The 18,498-nt window shown below is 40.8% G+C and overlaps 2 protein-coding genes across 5 annotated transcripts in view; one reads left to right on the top strand and one right to left on the bottom strand.

Moving 5' to 3' along the window:
• The window catches only part of SLC4A1AP (solute carrier family 4 member 1 adaptor protein), a 23,971-nt gene extending 15,520 nt beyond the window's left edge, over positions 1–8,451 (bottom strand). The window contains exons 1-5 of the mRNA XM_081069601.1: positions 7,602–8,451; positions 7,193–7,385; positions 5,400–5,522; positions 4,529–4,589; positions 4,048–4,187 (exon numbers count right to left, since the gene is read on the bottom strand). Of these exons, the coding sequence (XP_080925727.1) occupies positions 4,048–4,187; positions 4,529–4,589; positions 5,400–5,522; positions 7,193–7,385; positions 7,602–8,261 (1,177 nt within the window). The 5' untranslated portion in view covers positions 8,262–8,451. The remainder of the gene's footprint in view (positions 1–4,047; positions 4,188–4,528; positions 4,590–5,399; positions 5,523–7,192; positions 7,386–7,601) is intronic.
• On the top strand, positions 7,807–17,258 carry SUPT7L (SPT7 like, STAGA complex subunit gamma). Of its 4 annotated transcripts, XM_081069621.1 has the most exons (6): positions 8,366–8,840; positions 9,589–9,690; positions 10,313–10,927; positions 13,868–14,192; positions 15,119–15,356; positions 16,552–17,258. In XM_081069621.1, exons 3-6 carry the CDS (start codon positions 10,515–10,517, stop codon positions 16,812–16,814), a joined length of 1,239 nt encoding a protein of 412 aa, XP_080925747.1. In that variant the 5' UTR covers positions 8,366–8,840; positions 9,589–9,690; positions 10,313–10,514; the 3' UTR covers positions 16,815–17,258. The 4 variants fall into 4 exon arrangements, with proteins under 4 accessions (XP_080925746.1, XP_080925747.1, XP_080925748.1 ...); XM_081069620.1 differs by lacking the exon at positions 9,589–9,690 and having other exon boundaries at positions 7,807–8,840; XM_081069622.1 differs by lacking the exon at positions 9,589–9,690 and having other exon boundaries at positions 8,541–8,702.
• The last annotated feature ends 1,240 nt before the right edge of the window (positions 17,259–18,498 follow it).

Here is an 18,498-nt window from a genome sequence, read left to right on the forward strand (position 1 = left end):
AGATCCTTTTTTTAAAGATACTTTTTTAATCCAGAAAGACAGGGAGGAGAGGGAGCAGAAACACCCAACTTTTGGATATTAGAAAGCAGGCAGATGAGTGGAAACTAACTTAGCAGAACTAAAAAGATGAATCCAAAGCAACAGTGGGGAAAGTTGAGAAAGAATCTGATTGTACTGCAGAATCCTCAAAAGGATCTGGAACAGCGGTGGACAGTAGTGCTAACATGAGGAGGATCAGTAAAAGCTGGGTAAGAAACCTCAGATCCTCCCCACTGCCTACTCACCTCCTTCCCACCCCTAGAAATAACCCAGAGGCTAATCTCTAGAAAGCGTAGGACAGAAAGTTTCTGGACTGTGGGTTGACTAGTCCAGTTGAGGGCATGGGCACTATATTCCATAAACAGTATTGTCCTGAAAATAGCTGAATGCTGGGAAGCCGCTCAGCCATCTTCCACCACTGAGCTCTAGGAATGCTGGCAGCCAGTCCTTTCCTGTCATGCAGAAGAGCACTCTCTGGGGAATTTTGACAGCAGAAGAATACTCTACAAATGCTTACATGAGGAGTTCCCCAACAAAGAGTCCACCCACACTATTCTATAGTGTTGCTCAAAATTAATGAGCCCTATCTATATATTACAAATATATATATTTTGTCCCCAAATGAGAATCTACAACCAAGAATTACATGACACCTGAGAAAAACCTCTAACACAGAGCATACATACCAAAACAAACAAAAAAAGCAACCTGAAGAACACAGATTAGCAGAGAGGTGAGATAATTACAATCCATGAAACAACAAGTTATTATGTTTTAGGGGCGGCCGAATGGCTCAGTTGGTTAGAGCGCAAGCTCTTAGCAAGGTCGCCGGTTCGATTCCCACATGGGCCAGTGAACTGCACTCTCCACAACTAGATTGAAGAGAAGGACTTGAACTTGGAACTGAGCCACCAGTGGGCTGCCGGTTGGCTCAGTGGTTGGAACACAGTGCTCATAACACCAAGGTCAATGGTTCGAGTCCCACATGGACCAGTGAGAAGCAATGGCTTGAGCTTGGAGCCAGGCCGCCAGTGGGCAGCCTGATGGCTCAGGGGTTAGAGTGAGGTGCTCATAACACCAGGGTCTCCAGTTCAACTTCCACATGGGCCAGTGAGCTGCGCCCTCCACAACTAGATTGAAAAACAATGACTTGACATCCTGGAAAAACACACTGTTCCCCAATATTCTCCAATAAATAAAAAACAATTTTCCAATAAAAATAAAGATATTATGTTTTAAAAATGAAAATTCAAAGAATGAGCTTTGGAAATTAAAATCTTGACAGCAAAATAGAGATTGAAAGATAAAGTTGCAGAAATCTCCCACAGATTCAAAAAGACAGATACAAAAAGAAGGAAAAAAGACAAGAATCTTAGATGGTCAGTCCAAAAGGTTCAATATCTAACCAAATTCCAAAGAGAACAAACAGATGGATTAAATGATTAATAGTATAATTCCAGAAATGCTCCTAAACTGTTAAGATTAGGATCAAAAGACAAACACCCAGAAAAGTAGGTGAATAGACCCAAAGAAAGGTACATCCTAGTTAAATTTCAGAACCTTGAGAACAAAGGGAAAATCAGACAAACTTCTAGTGAGGGGTAAAAAAAAAAAAAAAAAAAAAAAATGACACAATAAATCAGGAATCCGAACAGTTTAGGACTTTTATAGCAATGTTGGATGTAAGGTAATAAAAGCAATGCCTTCAAAGTTATAAAAAAAAAAAAATTATTCCCAATTTAGAATTCTATTTCCAGCCAGACCCTGAACTAAAAGTATAGCTATAATAACTATATTTTCCGAATGAAGGGTTTAATAGTGTACTTGCTATATATCCCTTTTCAGGAATCCACAAGGGGATGTCCACCAAAACAAGAAAGTAAACAAAGAAAAATGAAAGATGTGAAATCCATTAAAGACTATTATCATCCAAACCCTCTACTGTTGTACCAGCTTTTTAACCTGCTAAAACTACGAGGGGTGTGCACCACTAAAACAAGGGAATAAGCCAAGAAATTTGAGAATATGAGAATCAAGAAATGGAAATTCCAACCCTGGAGAAAGGCAAAGGAAATCTCAAGGATGACAGCAAAGTTCCATATGACAGTTCTACCGCAGGTCTAGAGAGCACTAAGCCCTAAAAGGAGAACAGTACTCTTCGGGGAAAATATCTCCAAAAAAATTGGAACTGATAAATTACTTAATGTGATTGACCACGTGGAAAAACATATTGAAAGGCTGTTGAAAGTTGTAGGAAGAATGAGTAAGAGGTATAAAAAAAAAAATCAGGGGCAGCCGCATGGCTCAGTTGGTTGGAGCCTGAGCTCTTAACAACAAGGTTGCCGGTTTGACTCCCCCATAGGATGGTGGGCTGCGCCCCCTGCAACTAGACTGAAAACGGCAACTGGACTTGGAGCTGAGCTGCATCCTCCACAACTAGATTGAAGGACAATGACTTGGAGCTGATGGGTCCTGGGAAAAACACTCTGTTCCCTAATAAAGTCCTGGAAATACACACTGTTCCTCTTCCCTTCCCCAAAAAAATCTTTTAAAAAATCAAACACATGAAAAACAAACACGATTTTTTTTTTTAAGTTTGTTTCTTTTTTTAAAAAAAGATTTTATTGGGGAAGGGGAACAGGACTTTATTGGGGAACAGTGTGTACTTCCCGGACTTTTTCCAAGTCAAGTTGTTGTCCTTTCAATCTTAGTTGTGGAGGGTGCCGTTCAGCTTCAAGTTGTTGTCCTTTCAGTCTTAGTTGTGGAGGGCGCAGCTCAGCTCCAGGTCCAGTTGCCATTGCTAGTTGCAGGGGGCGCAGCCCACCATCCCTTGTGGGACCAGCAACCTTGTGGTTGACAGGATGTGCTCCAACCAACTGAGCCAACTGGCCAACCAGGAGCTGAGCGGCAGCTCATTGACTTCATTCTAGTTGCAGAGGGTGCAGCTCCCTGGTCCATGTGGGAATCAAACCGGCAACCCCATTGCCCAGAGCTCACGCTCTAACCAATTGAGCCACTTGTCCGCCCCATGATTGTTTTTTAAATTAAAATATAGTTAATATAAAATATATTAGTTTCAGGTATACAAGGTATTTCAGGTATACAGGTATACAAGACATTCATTCAACATTTACATACCTAATGAAGTGATCACCATGTAAGTCTAACAACCATCTAACACCATGCAAGGTTATTACGATATTAACTGTATTCCCTACGGTATACATTACATCCCTGTGGCATATTGATTTTTTAATTAGAAATTTGTATCCCTTATTTCCCTTCACCTTTTTTGCCCTTCTCTTCACACCCTTCCCTTCTGGCAACCATCAGTTCATTTACTATGTCTGAGTCTGTTCCTGTTTTGTTTTGTTTGTTCATTTAAAACAAACACAATTATTATCTTTAGGAAAAACAAAAAGAATTAAAAATTGCTTAGTTGTTACTAATATTTGTACAAGCATAATCACGTAAATACTAACTTAACAGAGTCAATAGGTGACTAGATGACTAGGGAAGAGGGCTGAGGAGGGATAGGGCAAGAAGTAGGTGTATTTTGTTATAAGCCTTTGTTTTATACTATACATAAGTTACTTTACAATAATAAAAGTTAATTTTAGAATAAAAATATGTCTTACTAATACATAACGGTATAGCCAGCCAGTTTTTTTAAAAATGAAGTAAACTTAATGCAATGATGTGGATAATATCCATGACACATTCTTATGTTAAAAAAGTAAGTCACAAAAGAGTATATATAACTGCATTCGTGTAGGAGTTTTCTGTTAAACAATGTAGTTCTGAACAAACATCTGTATGCACAGAAAATATCTGAGAGAATATAAACAATGGCTATCTTAGGGTATTGAGATAGGAACTTTTTTCTTCTCACTTCATAGAATTGTCTACAATTTACATTTCCCCCCTAAAAAGAGGTATTATCTTTTATATGTTAAAATTTCCTTTTTTTTTTTTTTTTTTAAGAAAAAAGTCTTCCCACATACTCACCTGCCTCCTGTCGCAGCAATCCCAAAGTATCAAGGATTCGACAAGCTTCCAGTGAGCACTGGATCATTGCTTCTTTTTTCTTTCCTGAGTGAATGGCCTCAGCCACCAGTTGTTTTCCCGTTGAATCATCCACAGGTAATCTGCATTGTTTTGAAGGGAATTATAGCACAGCACTAAGCTCCAATTCTCACAAACTAATATGTTCTGGTAACAGTCATGTTTTTCTGAGACAGCTTTTCAATCTTTTGGTTCATTTTATCCTATTCCTGCCAAGGTTAAATTGCAAATCTTTTCCTTCCACCTCTTACCCATTCTACCCCATTCCCCAATAATATAAGTGTTACTAAACTATCAAGGCCCAAGATCAGGAAGAGCCTAAAATTAAAACTAAAGTTACTCTTTGAGTTGTTGTTTATAACCATAAATGAAACCTGAAACTGGCCACTTTCCAGAAATGGACATTAATGAGAACAGAACATACCTCACCCTGCAGAGCCAAGTGCTATGTCCCTGTTCATCAAATTCATATTCTAATTCTTCTCCTGTGGGAAGAAGAAACACAAAACAATTTTAATAGGATCTGAAAATTACCAGTTGATACAAAGCGAAAAAAGAACAAAAGTTAAACAAAAATATCAAGTTCCCCTACCACACTGAACACTAAATTCCAAAGCATTCAGTTCTCATTCCTAGGGATTATCATCTGATAATAAAGTTAGGATGAGCTTGAGGCAGAAAAAAGCAAACTCAGATCAAAACAATCAACTCTCCATACATAGCTTTGTCCATTGTATAGTAGCTTTCACATTTTTTATAAGTTGTAGACTTCAGTTGTTAATTTGTCACAGTTGCCTGGTTTTTAGAAGCATAAATATGAAGCACAGACTGCAACCAGTTTTTACATACATAAACCCATACACACATACATATATGCATACACACATATATACACTTAAATGTTCTCTCAAAGTATCTCTAATGAAACAATCTTCTGTGGAAACATTTTTTAAATACTATAAAGTCAAAATCCATGTTAGAAATTACAAAAGATCACATGATTTAGAAACAAAAAAACTACAAGAAGTTGGTTCAATCTCCCACTACAAAATCCAAAATGTTTTGAGAAGCATGAGTCAAGTCAGGAAAAAGTACTTCCTTTCTTCCAAGATGAGAAGAAAGACTAACAAAATTATTACTATTTTCAAAATAAACCTGAAGCAATGAACACAAGGGCAAGTACTGTACAAGGAGGAGAGTAGATAAAATACAGCATTTCTTAATATCTGAAGAAGCTAGAAAACAACACTGTTGTGGATACATTATACTAGCGGGATCAGAATCTGTTTACATACCTTCTCGGTCAAAAAAACCTTGCAGAGCCTTTTTTGGATCCTTTATATAAAAGGCCTCCCTTTCCTGCTGAAATTCTAAGACAATGGGGTTCTCTTCAGCCTCATCCTCTACAGCATCTTCTCCTACAGGTTATGGGAAAAGAAAGAAAAGACGATCAGAGATCAAACGTAAACAGAAACTATCTGAATGACACCCACTATCCTTTCAGGCTACATAAAGATACAGTTATTAGTGATGAAAAGAAGGGGAGGAGGGAAGAACAAACAAAACACCACCAGTATTAACACCTTCAGGTTTTCTAAATTGTGTGACAAGTTAAAACTTGTTTTCATGGCACTTTTTTTTCCTCCATGTCTATATTTTAAAAGCAAAATTACCTACCACATTTTTTATGGGAAAAAAAATCTAAGCTCCTGGCCTGGCTTTCTCATTCTCTCACACTGAAGACTCATACTTTACCTCCAATATAATTTCCTAATACTTCTCAAATGGACTGGTCTATTTATTATTCCGTTAAAATCATCAGTCCCTGCCCTGAACACTACTCCCAGTGCTCAGCTTCATAAGGGCTACTACTTCTTTCCTTCAAGGTCCAGCTTCCCAAAGGTCTAAGTCAATGCTGCCCAACGGAAATATAATGAAAGCCACATACGTAATCTAACATTTCCTAAGAGCCATGTTAAACGAGAAAAACAGGTAAAATTATCATGTAATCAATATAAAAACATTATTAATGAGATATTTTACATTCTTTTTCCACACTAAGTCTGAAATTCAGTGTGTATTTTACATTTAGGGCACATGTCGACTTGGACTGGCCACACTGTAATCGAGGCACATGGCATCGATTGTATCCACTCACCACTGACAATGACATTGAACATAGCTAGCTTATTTCCATCACTATGTTTTTTTGAGCTTGTTCTTATGTTTTAAGAGGTGCCAGGGGTACATTTTTGCACTGAAATCTAAAGATGTTTCAATAAACACTTCACAAAAATAGTCCTTTGTCATTACATTATTTACTCATGTGTTTGTACATTTTTGTATGTTAACTTATGAATGATTTTTTTCAGTAAAAACTACATATTCGTGAACCAAAAACAAAAAAAAAAAAGCACAGCTACTGGGTACCATATTGGACAATGTAGGTCTAAGTTTTCAGTGATTGCTCCCTTCTCTAAACGCTTACTCTAGCACGGTTTCTAGCTTTTGTTTGGCATTTCCACAGTAATTTCATAATATATATCCCATCCTTCCAACATATTAAATCCATTTTCTATCTTTTTATATTCCTAGCTCCTGAATCCCTGTTCCTAGCTCCTTTGGCTAAGGGACCAGCTTTCTCTGATTAGATATTTCATATTTCAGGATATTTGCACAAAGTACACAAAATTCAAGGGAATAGCCTATATTGAATAACATTCCATTTTATTTGTTTGAATGTAGTTCCAGCCCCTCCAGTGATAATCAAGATCAGTATTTAATAAAAAACATTTTTTAATGGTAAAAATACTAAATTAACTGTATGATTAAGAAGAGTTTTGAACAAGGGAGTGAACTGTAAAACACAGTAAAAGAAATCCGTACTGCCCATAATTAAATTTTCTGACATCAGAAAAGTTAATGAATCTCTCTGGGTTTTGGTAACTTCACGTGCAAATTGTATTTGTCCCATCTACTTCAAAGAGTCATGAAAAGCTGTATGATTTAAAACGAAAAAAAAAAAACACACCATTGGAGGGTAATGAATTTAAAATAGTAACATCTGGCAGCGATTTGAAGGTCTTACCCATTCCCCAGGTGCAGCCCATTTCATCCTCTTGACTACTAGCATTTCTCTTTCTTTCAGCGGTATCCATTTCCTCTTCATCTGAGTCTTCTCCTAGCATATTCTTCTCCAACATCATTTGTTGCTTCTTGCGCAATTCTTTCAATTGCGTTACTGTCAACTCGGATTCTGCCTCTCGGTCTTCCTCGGGTCCCTGATGGACCAAGTGAAAGCATTCTTTTAGAGCTCAGGATTGCTGCAAGGCACTTTCAGAAATATGGCCGTGTGTCCAGAGGTCTGGAGGTAAGGGACCAGATTCCTTCACTTTTGTAATCGCTAAGAGAATCTCCTTCCTCAGCGAAAGCTGAAGGAGCTCAGGGAACCAACCCGGCACGCTCCAGAGATTTCAATTCTAGGTGTTTCTACTTACCTGAAGAAGAAAGAGCCGGGTGCTGCCACCAAAGCGAAGAACATGCCCGACGTGGACCCGACAATATGTGCAGGGTGGGATGCGGATTTTGTTGAGAAAAGTGCCGTGGGTGCTTCCCAGATCATAGAGGTAGAAGCCAGGCCCGCGGCCGTCGCCTCCTCCGTCGGGCCCGGACGCTGCGTGCTGCAGCACGGCGTGGTACCGAGACACCGAAGGGTGCTCCAAGCACACGTCGCAGCTAGACAGCCTCCCGAAAAGGAAGCAACTCGTCCCTTTCAGGCTACGCGTGCCAAGGATGGTACCGCCCTTCAGGGTCTCTAGGCTATAGGCGCCCGTGGCGGGGCCACCCCACGGCGGCTCTCGGTAAGCGGGACCCCGGGCCGGGCTGCCAGAGACAGGAGCTGCTGTGGGGGGCCGCGGCTGCTCCTCCGGTGGACTCCTAGTCTCCGCGCTGTCCGGCCGGGCCGGCGGGATGTGATGCTCCCCGGAATCGGGGTCCAGCGGCGCCGTAGGCCTCTCCTTCACCTCCTCAGGGTTTGAAGGATTGGTGGCCGGGAACTGGCCCCGCACCACCGACGGCACAGGCAGGGCTGGCTTCTTGAAGTCTCCATTAAGTTCTTGCAAAGCCGTTGGCTCGGACAGAGGAGGGCTATCGGCCATCCTTAATCGGGTGCCGACTCGAAATTTGATCCTCGGAAACCTCACCCTTCGGTCTCTACGTTCCTGTCCACACCTCTCTCTCCCCAGCTCCCAGCGGCGTCTCTGGGCCGCGATGGTGGAGTTGCTGGGTCACGACCCAGAGCGTTGTGAAGAGCTGCGTATCACGGGAAGGTCACAATAAGAGATAAACAAAAAGGCAGTCGGGGGTGCTGCCAGAACGGGGACATGTTTCGAGGTTACACATCGGGCTGTAATGACTTCCTATGGCATAGCCTGATTGGAAGAAGCGCTTCCGGCAGCCATGGACCACTAATCAACAAACCAGCCTTCCGGGCCCAAAGTGATCCTCGCCTCAGGCCTCTCGGAGTCGGGCTGCGCCCAGCCCCGCTCCCGCGACGCGGCAGTGAATAGTGGCGCCTTCTGGCCTCGGTCGCGGTCCAGGTGCAGACCTCCTCGTCTCCCAGCTACGCCGGGCATTAGGCGACTCCAGAGCCGTGTGATTGGCGCCGGCGCCTGCCGACGAGCTCCCGAGGGACCTGGGCATTCCTGGCTCGGTCCCTGTTCTTCATGCTTCTTTCGGTGAAGTTAGGGAAGAGGGCGGTTTTTTGTGTGTGTCCCTTCGTTTATTCATTTATGCGTTCATTCTTTTATTCTTTCTGAAACTAATTGTTGAGGCAGCATAGTGTAGTGGTTAAGATTGCTGACTCTGGAGCCTATCTTTATTCCCCGCCTTGGCCATGTAAGACAGTGGGCCTCTTCCACATATGAAAGATGGGCTAGTAATACTACCTACTTCGCTGGGTAAATTGAATTAAACAGTTAAGGCAAAGCCTGGCACATAGTAGGCACTCAGTAAATTCCAGATATTTCTGTGAGCCAGACACTGTACTAAGATCATAGTTTTAATGATAGATGGGAAAATAAGCATTTGAAATAAGTACTAGTGTAAATCCAAGGACAAACGTTGTGACGGAGACAAGCAAAGTGCTATGAGAAAATAACGGAGGGAAATATCCTGGGGAGGTTGTGGAGGGTGGTGACTTAAGCTGTACTTAAGAATGAGAGAGTAAAAATCTACCAGGGATATGATGGGTGGCAGGGAATTTCTGGCAGACATCGCTGACAGCTTAAAGGGTCAACCGTGCAAATGCATGGCATTCTCAAGAAACAGTACTACGATACTGTTAGAACTAAGTAGTATGTTGTTAGAACTACTCCAGGAAGCTCCTCTGTGCTTCCACTGCACCATGTCTGTGCCTCTAGAACAGCACTTACCACACATTTTCATATTGAAATGTCCTTTTTATGTTTTTCTCCTTCATCTCAGGTCAGGGATCTTGCATTGGTCTTTGTCTCCTCCCATTAATGCCTGGCATTTGGTTAATGTTTGTTGAATTTGAAGAGACATAGGGGCAATGAATCTGGAAAGGTGGGTTGAAGCCAGATGTGAATTGCGTTGAATGGTAGGCCAAAGAATTCTGACTGGCTTTTTCCAATAGGTAATGGGAAACCATTAATGTGAGTTTTTAAAAGATTAAGTCTGGCAGCACTGGAGAATAGATTAGATACAAGGAGAGACTACAGGAAGGGATACCAGGTAGGAGTCGGCAGAATTCTCTCAGATTCTTCCTATACATATACTGGAATTTGGACACATTACAACCATTTATATTACTGGTCAGTACATTTTCCACCAGAACCAGGTAAAAGTTCCCCTACCCGACTCACAGAATAAGAATCACCTCTTCCTCGTTTTAACTACTCCCTTTTCTCCTACTGATGCAGAACATGTGTCAAGATATTCTGAGAACTATTCCAGGTCTCATTTAAGTATCTGACTTTGAAAATTGTTCAGAATTGGGAATGATAATTCTAGGATTGAGTTAGTGGGATGAGATGGAAAATAAGGACACTAGAATCCCAGATACTATTATAGCCATTAGTCTACTAATGACACAAATTCTACCTTGTGGTTCAGTCCAGTAGGAATTGTCATTGTGTGAGATTTGATGACTGTCATCTAACAGTTGTATTTCTCTTAATTTTTTCAGGGAGAACATCTTTGGTCCTACAGTGTTGCTAACACATTTTTCTAAGTGGTCTTGAACAGCGTACTTTTTATGTAAATAACTGGCTAGAGCTCCTATTTTTCACTTCAGAAGCCTATACTCTACCGTTGCCAGACATTTAAAAACACTGCTTTTAGGCTATCACCTATATTTAACTTGAAAGCTCTTCCTTTCTTATTCCACAATGTTGAGATACTGGGGAGAGATACCAATCTCATCAAGCCAGACCAACAGAAGTTCCTTTGATTTGCTGCCACGGGAGTTCCGTCTGGTGGAAGTCCATGACCCACCCCTGCACCAGCCCTCAGCCAATAAGCCCAAGCCCCCCACTATGTTGGACATCCCCTCAGAACCATGCAGCCTCACCATCCATACCATTCAGCTGATCCAGCACAACCGACGTCTGCGCAACCTCATTGCTGCAGCTCAGGCCCAGAATCAGCAACAGACGGAAGGTATAAAGACTGAAGAGAGTGAACCTCTTCCCTCTTGTCCTGGGTCTCCTCCTCTTCCTGATGACCTCCTGCCTTTAGATTGTAAGAATCCCAATGCACCATTCCAGATTCGCCACAGTGACCCAGAGAGTGACTTTTATCGGTAAGTCAAGGCTTTGCTATATCCTACTTGCCTCAAAAACATCTTCCCGACAATCCTGTTAAGCATGTAATAAGATTACCTTGAGAAACGGAGAATAAGAGTATGTCTAAGAGAATAAGAGTATGTCTAATAAGAGAATGTCTAAGACCTACACCCTGATCTTTGAAATCCAGTCTGTATTTTTTTATTTTCTGATGCAACAAATACTTATTGAGTGCCTGCTATGTACCAAGCACTTTACTGAGAGAAAGGTACTACACTAGTATGTGAAACAGACGATGGCCTCATAGTTCTCAGAATCTAGTCTTTCTCTTTCATTTAAAATGTATATTAAGGATTTAGCTCCGTGTCCTCAAATTGAGATTCATGACGTTATGCTGGTATTATTAGAAATCCACAAGAATTTCTTTTTTTTTTCACAAGAATTTCTTAATTGTGTATTTTCATTTTGATAACACAGTTCAAGAAATAATAATCCAAAAACGTTCTTTATCCTTGCTACTCAAAATCATCACCTAGACTGGCAGCATCAGTATTACCTGGGAGCTTGTTAGAAATTCAGTCTCAGGCCCCACCAAGACCTACTGAATCAGAATCTTCATTTTAACAAATCTCCGGGAGATTCATGTGTGTATTTAAGTTTGAGAAGCCATGCTTCAGATCCTCTGAATGACTGACTTATTACCTACTGCTTTTACTAGATTTAAGTGTATAAGTTTGTATTTGGTACCAAATAATTACTTTTCTTTTCATTTTGAAATTTGTCCGACCTACAGAAAAGTTTAAGTAATAGTACCATAAAAACCCAAGCAGCCTTAACCTGGATTCACCGATTGTTAACATTCTGCCACATTTACTTTGTCCCATATACACACAAACATGCCAATATATATAAACACTTTTTTTTGCCAGATATTTTAAAGGTGCAGATATCACAATATTTCATCTCTGAATTCTTCACCTTATACTAATAAGGAAATTTTTGCTACATAATCCCAATATTATTATCACACCAAAGTAAATGAATGCTAATTAAATAACATTATACAATAAATCTATATTCAGATTTCTCCGATTGTCCCCAAAGTATCATTTGTAGATAGATTTTCCCCAGTCGAGGACCTAACAAAGATACATGCATTGCATTTGGTTTTATGACTTTTTAGCGTCTTTGAGCCAGAATAGCTTCCTTTTAAAAAACATGGTATTATTATTTTTTAAGAGTTCAGGTCATTTGTCTTGTAGACTTATCCCACTTACTGGATTTGCTGATATTTCTTCAAGATTAGACTCAGGTTAAATTTTTTTTGGCAAAAATACTGCATCAGTAATGTTGTATATCACTTATTGTATCTGCCCATTGATGATAATAGTTACTACTATCTTAATAGCCCCAAACTAACGAGAAAAGAGCAGAAATAGTCTTAATATGTAAAAACTGCATTTGGGCCAGATGCTGTCACGGTGAAATCACTGGGATAGCGAATGGGGGAGGGATAACTGTCATTACATGCATGGCATATATTCTTATAGAGAAGGCCCAATTTAAAAACACTTGCTCTGTAGCAGTCAGTACCATATTTACATTTTGAGGGCAATTTAGTTGAAACAGAATAATATCCACCATATTAAATTGATGGTATTATTTAGAATTTTGTAGTTTTCTGTCAAATTTCTCATTGTTAAGAAGAGCTATAAACATCAAAAGTTTATACCCAGTTTGTTTTATACATATTTAAGAAACTGTGTCACAACTAACTTGCAATAGCTCTGGGGTTGCCAAAAGAATTATTTTCCTTTGAAAATATGTAAGTCTATATATTACTCAAGTAAAACAATACTGATTTATTTAGCCCTCTATTTATTAGGTACTTTTGAGGCCTATAGCTTTTGGCCCAGAGAGACTGTCCATGGGAAATGATGATGGGAATAGTCAATGAAAAGTTATTTGGCAGTTGGTTTTCTTATTTTCCAACTATGATGTGAACTGCAGTAGTTGCTACTGAGTAGATAGTAAAGTGGGCGGATAGCTCTTCAAGCACTGCACAGCACATGGTGACGATGCCAAGTATGGACCAGTGAAGAGTAATTTTCTGTCCCCTATTTTATCTATTTTTATCTATTCGTTTACTTCCTTTGTCAGAGGCAGAAGATGGATAGGAAATTTCAGGAAACTGGTAAATTATTAGAGGCTTATTAAGAGGTATTTTGAGATCAGACAGCTTTTTGAAATTTTTTTCTTTGAAAGGTGAAAATTTCTACAATAGTGATTAGGTGCAAAATGGTGTACTATGAAGAGATGGGGGCTGGAGTCAGAAGCTCCACCACTTATTAATTATAATCAACAACTTTCCGTAAGTCAGCCCCTCTCTAAGTCAATTTCCTCACCTGCCAAAGAGGAATAATAATATGGACCCTATCCATTTCACAGCATAGGACAGGATAAAAATGCTTTGTAAGCTATAAATTGCTTTTATAAAATTGAGTCACTTTCCCAGTTTTACAAATGGTCTGCTGTTGTTATATAAGCATCTCCTAATTGGGACTGATTTTCTGAAAGGCCATATATTGCCCAGCATGTGAGGAAACTATGTTCTGGTAAAACAACTAGTGCACCATTGAGTAGTGTATCTGAGCTATACTGTTAAAGTTAATCAGATCCTAAAAGTGAACAAAATTGAGCAGGTGGTACAGGAAGGAAACTTCCTTTTATACTGTTTATTATAGGCATGTATTACACAGCAGCTCAGAGCTATGACTGAGTTGCTTAAAAAAGCCCTGACGGCAGCAAAGATGAAAGTGGGCTATGTAACCTGCATAGAATTGCCCTGGAAAGCTGGGCCAGTGGTGTGATGAGAATTGTAAAGCTCCTAGGAAGACAGGACGGGACATCCCTTTGCAAGAGCACTAATAACACCACTCCCATGTCTCCACTTTCAGTGGGAAAGGGGAACCTGTGACTGAACTCAGCTGGCACTCCTGCCGGCAGCTCCTCTACCAGGCAGTGGCCACAATCCTGGCCCATGCAGGCTTTGAGTGTGCCAACGAAAGTGTCCTGGAGACCCTAACTGATGTGGCACATGAGTATTGCCTGAAGTTCACCAAGCTGCTGCGCTTTGCTGTGGACCGGGAGGCCCGCCTGGGGCAGACTCCTTTCCCTGACGTTATGGAGCAGGTATTCCATGAAGTGGGCATTGGCAGTGTGCTCTCCCTCCAGAAGTTCTGGCAGCACCGCATCAAGGACTATCACAGTTACATGCTACAGGTGAGGGGCCCGTGTGGAGAAGTGGGTAATGTGTCATCTAGAGGTGTTCCGCAGGACCCACAACACTTGAGGTAGAATGCAGAGCACAGCGTCTTAGAACAGAGTGGACATAATCTACTTTCTTCCTGGCCTTAGCTGAGATTCACTGGCCTGGCCAGACCCAGGGGTCTCCTTTAGTCAATGAACTGCTGACAGTACTTCCTCTGGAAGAAATTATAAAGGCAGATATATGGAGTCTGAGAATGTGGTTAGCAGGCTTTTCCTCAACAAACATGTATTGAGTGCCTATTGTGAGTCAGGCACTGTGGCATAAAGCAGCTAACAATACAAGTTCCTTGAGCTTGCATTCATGTTGGAGGGAAACAAAAACAAGTAATCAAAACAATTTCAGATGGCACTAAGCGCTATCAAAAACAAAACTGAGTGAGATGATACTGCCCAAGGATGGGAGAGAGGGGAAGAGACACCATTTTTTGGTTAGAACCAGAAATCTCTCTCTTCAACACTTGTGGCCTTACGCAACTCATTTGTTCACTGTTTTGGTTTCCCCAAATCAAAATATCATAAGGAATTTTTAACACCCAACAAAAAAGTCTTTGCTAAGTGATCCAAATGTCCTACACCATTCATTATCCACCTAGGGTACTTGTCAGCTAAAATGTGATCTTTACTCCCAGTTCTGATGTATCTTTAACAGTCTACTTTTCACCTTTATATAACACTTAATGACACACACACTCTGCAAACAAATTTTCTTTACATGTCTGTCATTTAGAAATGCAAATTCAACACCTTAAGCAAATTCCTTCGTTAGCAGTGAATGCTTTATTCATACTCATATTCTGTTGGCTTTTCCATGGGATGCCACAGACTACCCAACTTGCTTTTAACATTTCCTTGGAAAATTATCTCCTGCTTGCCAACAGATTAGTAAGCAACTCTCTGAAGAGTATGAAAGAATTGTCAATCCTGAGAAGGCCACAGAGGACACTAAACCTGTAAAGATCAAGGAGGAACCTGTGAGCGACATCACCTTCCCTGTCAGCGAGGAACTGGAGGCTGACCTTGCTCCTGGAGACCAGTCGCTGCCCATGGGAGTCCTCGGAGCTCAGAGTGAGCGCTTCCCATCTAACCTGGAGGTCGAGGCCTCACCACAGGCTTCAAGTAAGAGAAACAACTTACTTTCATTCTGGGTGATCCACCACTGTCAGTACTTTTTGCATTGTGGAATCATACTGTGGAGATGGAAGAACAGAAGTGGGAGTGGGCAGGAGAGTGAAAAGTCTAAAAACAAATATAGCTTCACTGACCTAGAAATACCAACATTATTCTCTTTGTAATTAGAGGACTAGTACAGTTTTACAGGCACTCTAAAATAATTCCTGGTTCGAATTATGTGTTGTCCTGCTGATGACCAGTTAATTCAGCTGACCCAGCTGGGTGGGCAGGTGTCCCCTTCTACCCTTAGTTTATGTGTAGGTTCTCCCTGGTACTTGTACTCAGTTGATTAATAAGACAACTTCCAGATAGATGGAGGAGTGTTAATTGCTCAAGGACATTTGAGTAGTTGGGCTTCCTTGCTAGAATAACAAATTGGAGCAGAAAGGGATTGAAATAGTGAAGGCAGCTGGCCACTTCTTCCAGATGGACTCTGTGATTACCTTAGGAACAGGATGACTGGATCCTTAAGTCAGATTGTAAATTAGTCTAGACACTTGGTTCTTTATCAGTTGTCATTTCATTAATGCACAAATGATGCAAATAGTAAATCCTCCACTGTGGCCTAAAGAGGCCACAGTTTTTAAAGTGTTGGGCAGAGAGCCTTTCACCATGAAAGAAGTAATAACCAGAGAACAATATTGCTAGAACACAGAGACGGGGGGCCTTGTCGCAGACTTAGGGGCCATGTTGCTTTTCAGCAATATGGGAACTGCCAGCATTTGGTAGTGACCATTAACTTTTCATAATGCGAGAGAAGACTAGGGTCCCAAACAAAAGCCAGGAAAACAAGACAGCCCCATAAAAAGAAGGAAGGCCAGGCAAACTTAACAAGAGTCCATGGTGGTGCCTGTCTCTAGGCCATGAGACAGGAAATCGTTCCACATGCATAGTTTTACTTCCCTGGTTTAGAAAAATGTAGGTGGGTGAAGCAGGGTAAAGGAGGGCAGATGAAGTGGAAAGGAAGATATTCAGCGTTGGTAATTTTTTGAAGCAAAGAATTAAACCATATTTTCCAGCCAAGGAGAGAGTCAGTATAAACTGAGCTCAAAGGCTGTCACTCTGCCCTGGATGGTATGTTCATTGTACTTGGTGCCAGCCTTGGCTAACAACTAGTTGTATGTTCTTCTTCCATTTCTAGGTACAGAGGTAAACGCTTCCCCTCTTTGGAATCTGGCCCACGTGAAAATGGAGCCTCAGGAGAGTGAAGAAGGCAATGTCTCTGGGCACGGTGTGCTGGGCAGTGATGTCTTCGAGGAGCCCATGTCAGGCATGAGTGAAGCGGGGATCCCCCAGAGCCCTGATGACTCAGACAGCAGCTACGGTTCCCACTCCACCGATAGCCTCATGGGGTCCTCCCCTGTTTTCAACCAGCGCTGCAAGAAGAGAATGAGGAAAATATAAAAGGAAAAGAGGGAGATTCTGTCCAAACCTACAAACCCAACCGAAAACCTTGATGTATTCAAACGTTTCCATCAATAGTCACTTGATTCTTATTCCTAAACGCAGTGGATTTTCCTGATTTCAAGTGAAACTGGACTTAAGCAAACAAGTTTGCATTTTATCTTTGCATCCAGTTTTTGTAGTTTTCCGTAGCAACCAAGCCACTTTTTGCAGACATGATGCTGGGACGGTCATCAGGAGACCAAAGCAATGTCCCCAACTGCCGTCTTTACTGTGTGACCAGACAAGTTGCTTTGCTTCTGTAGAGCCATTTCTCTTGTACAATTGAAAACAATCATATCACTGACTTACCTTGCAGAGACGTGAAGATTGAGATGTTCTTAAACCTCAAACTGTGCTTGAACAGACTCACTAAAGTAAATAAATGCTGGTATTAAATGTCAATTTTTTCATTTGTTTCATTTTTGGTTCAAGTCATTGGGAATCCAGTCTCATACCTCATAGAAAATAGCTAAATTCTGCACAACTTGGCTATCAGTAGCGTTTTTTAAATGGTTTTTTATAGTAAAATAAAACAGTTTATTATAGTAAAATAAGACCAGGTCTTATATGAATTTTTGCTCCAAAAGATGCATTAGAGCTGATTGTCCGGCTAGGGCTTATTTTCGGGGAAACGTGGTAGATACCAGCACGTTAAATACTGCTGAGGTTTGTTTTTTGGGTGCAGAATACTAGTCATCTAATATTTAATTCATTCAGTTAGGAAACATCTACTGAGTACCTATCATGTACTAGGTGCTATGCAAGGGATCCAAGGATGAGTAGACTTTGTGCCTGTCTTTATGAAGCTTGCAGCATAGGCCAGACAAGTTACTTTAAGGAAAAAGTAGTCAAAGGCAGTATGGGGGAAAACCAGGTATTTCAGAGTTTTGCTGTACAAATGGTTTCCTCTTAAAGAATAGGCTTAAATTTTTAGACCAGTGGTTCCTACTACAGAATATTGAAATTAATTCTTCATGGTAAAATATATTTTTTTATTTTTAGAATGTTTTAAATCTCCAATTTAGGAGAATAGGCACCAGATGGCCCAGGTTAGGGATCTCTGACAACGCAGGTCATGTGAGGTTTGATACCTGAGATTCACCTGGCCTGGAACTGGCACAAGCTGTTGGTATTAGAACAGTGATGCAAACAGATCGGAGTTTCTGAGTCAGGTCTTCAGCGTCCCACTTCTAACAATTTCCCAGGTAATGCTTATGCTTCGGGTCGAGAGACACACTTTCAGAACCACTGAACTGAGTACAGATTAGGCAGGGAAAAGATTCCCTAAGAGGAATGTGCTACATTTTAAGATAACTGAAGAATGTGGAGGCAGGCATACCCTTACCATGATGGTTATGTATGGAATGTACACCTGACCCAAATCTATGGCCTTTGAGGACATCACCAAGGATACTTTGCATTAAGTTCAAGTTACAACACAAACAGCCTGGCTCTGTACTTGGTCACTAGGTATGTGTACAGGGGAAACAAACATCACCTTACCAAGACATGTTTGGACGTGTAGTTTTAAACCTCTCTTGAAAAGTGAATCTATTTACCATTACATAATTTTCTCATTTGAGATTATGATAGGCAGGCTTACAACAAAGTTAAAATTAAAAACTCTTCATCCAAGTCACCA

The sequence above is a fragment of the Rhinolophus hipposideros genome (assembly GCF_964194185.1).
Source record: "Rhinolophus hipposideros genome assembly, chromosome: 12".
NCBI classification, from domain to species: domain Eukaryota; kingdom Metazoa; phylum Chordata; class Mammalia; order Chiroptera; family Rhinolophidae; genus Rhinolophus; species Rhinolophus hipposideros.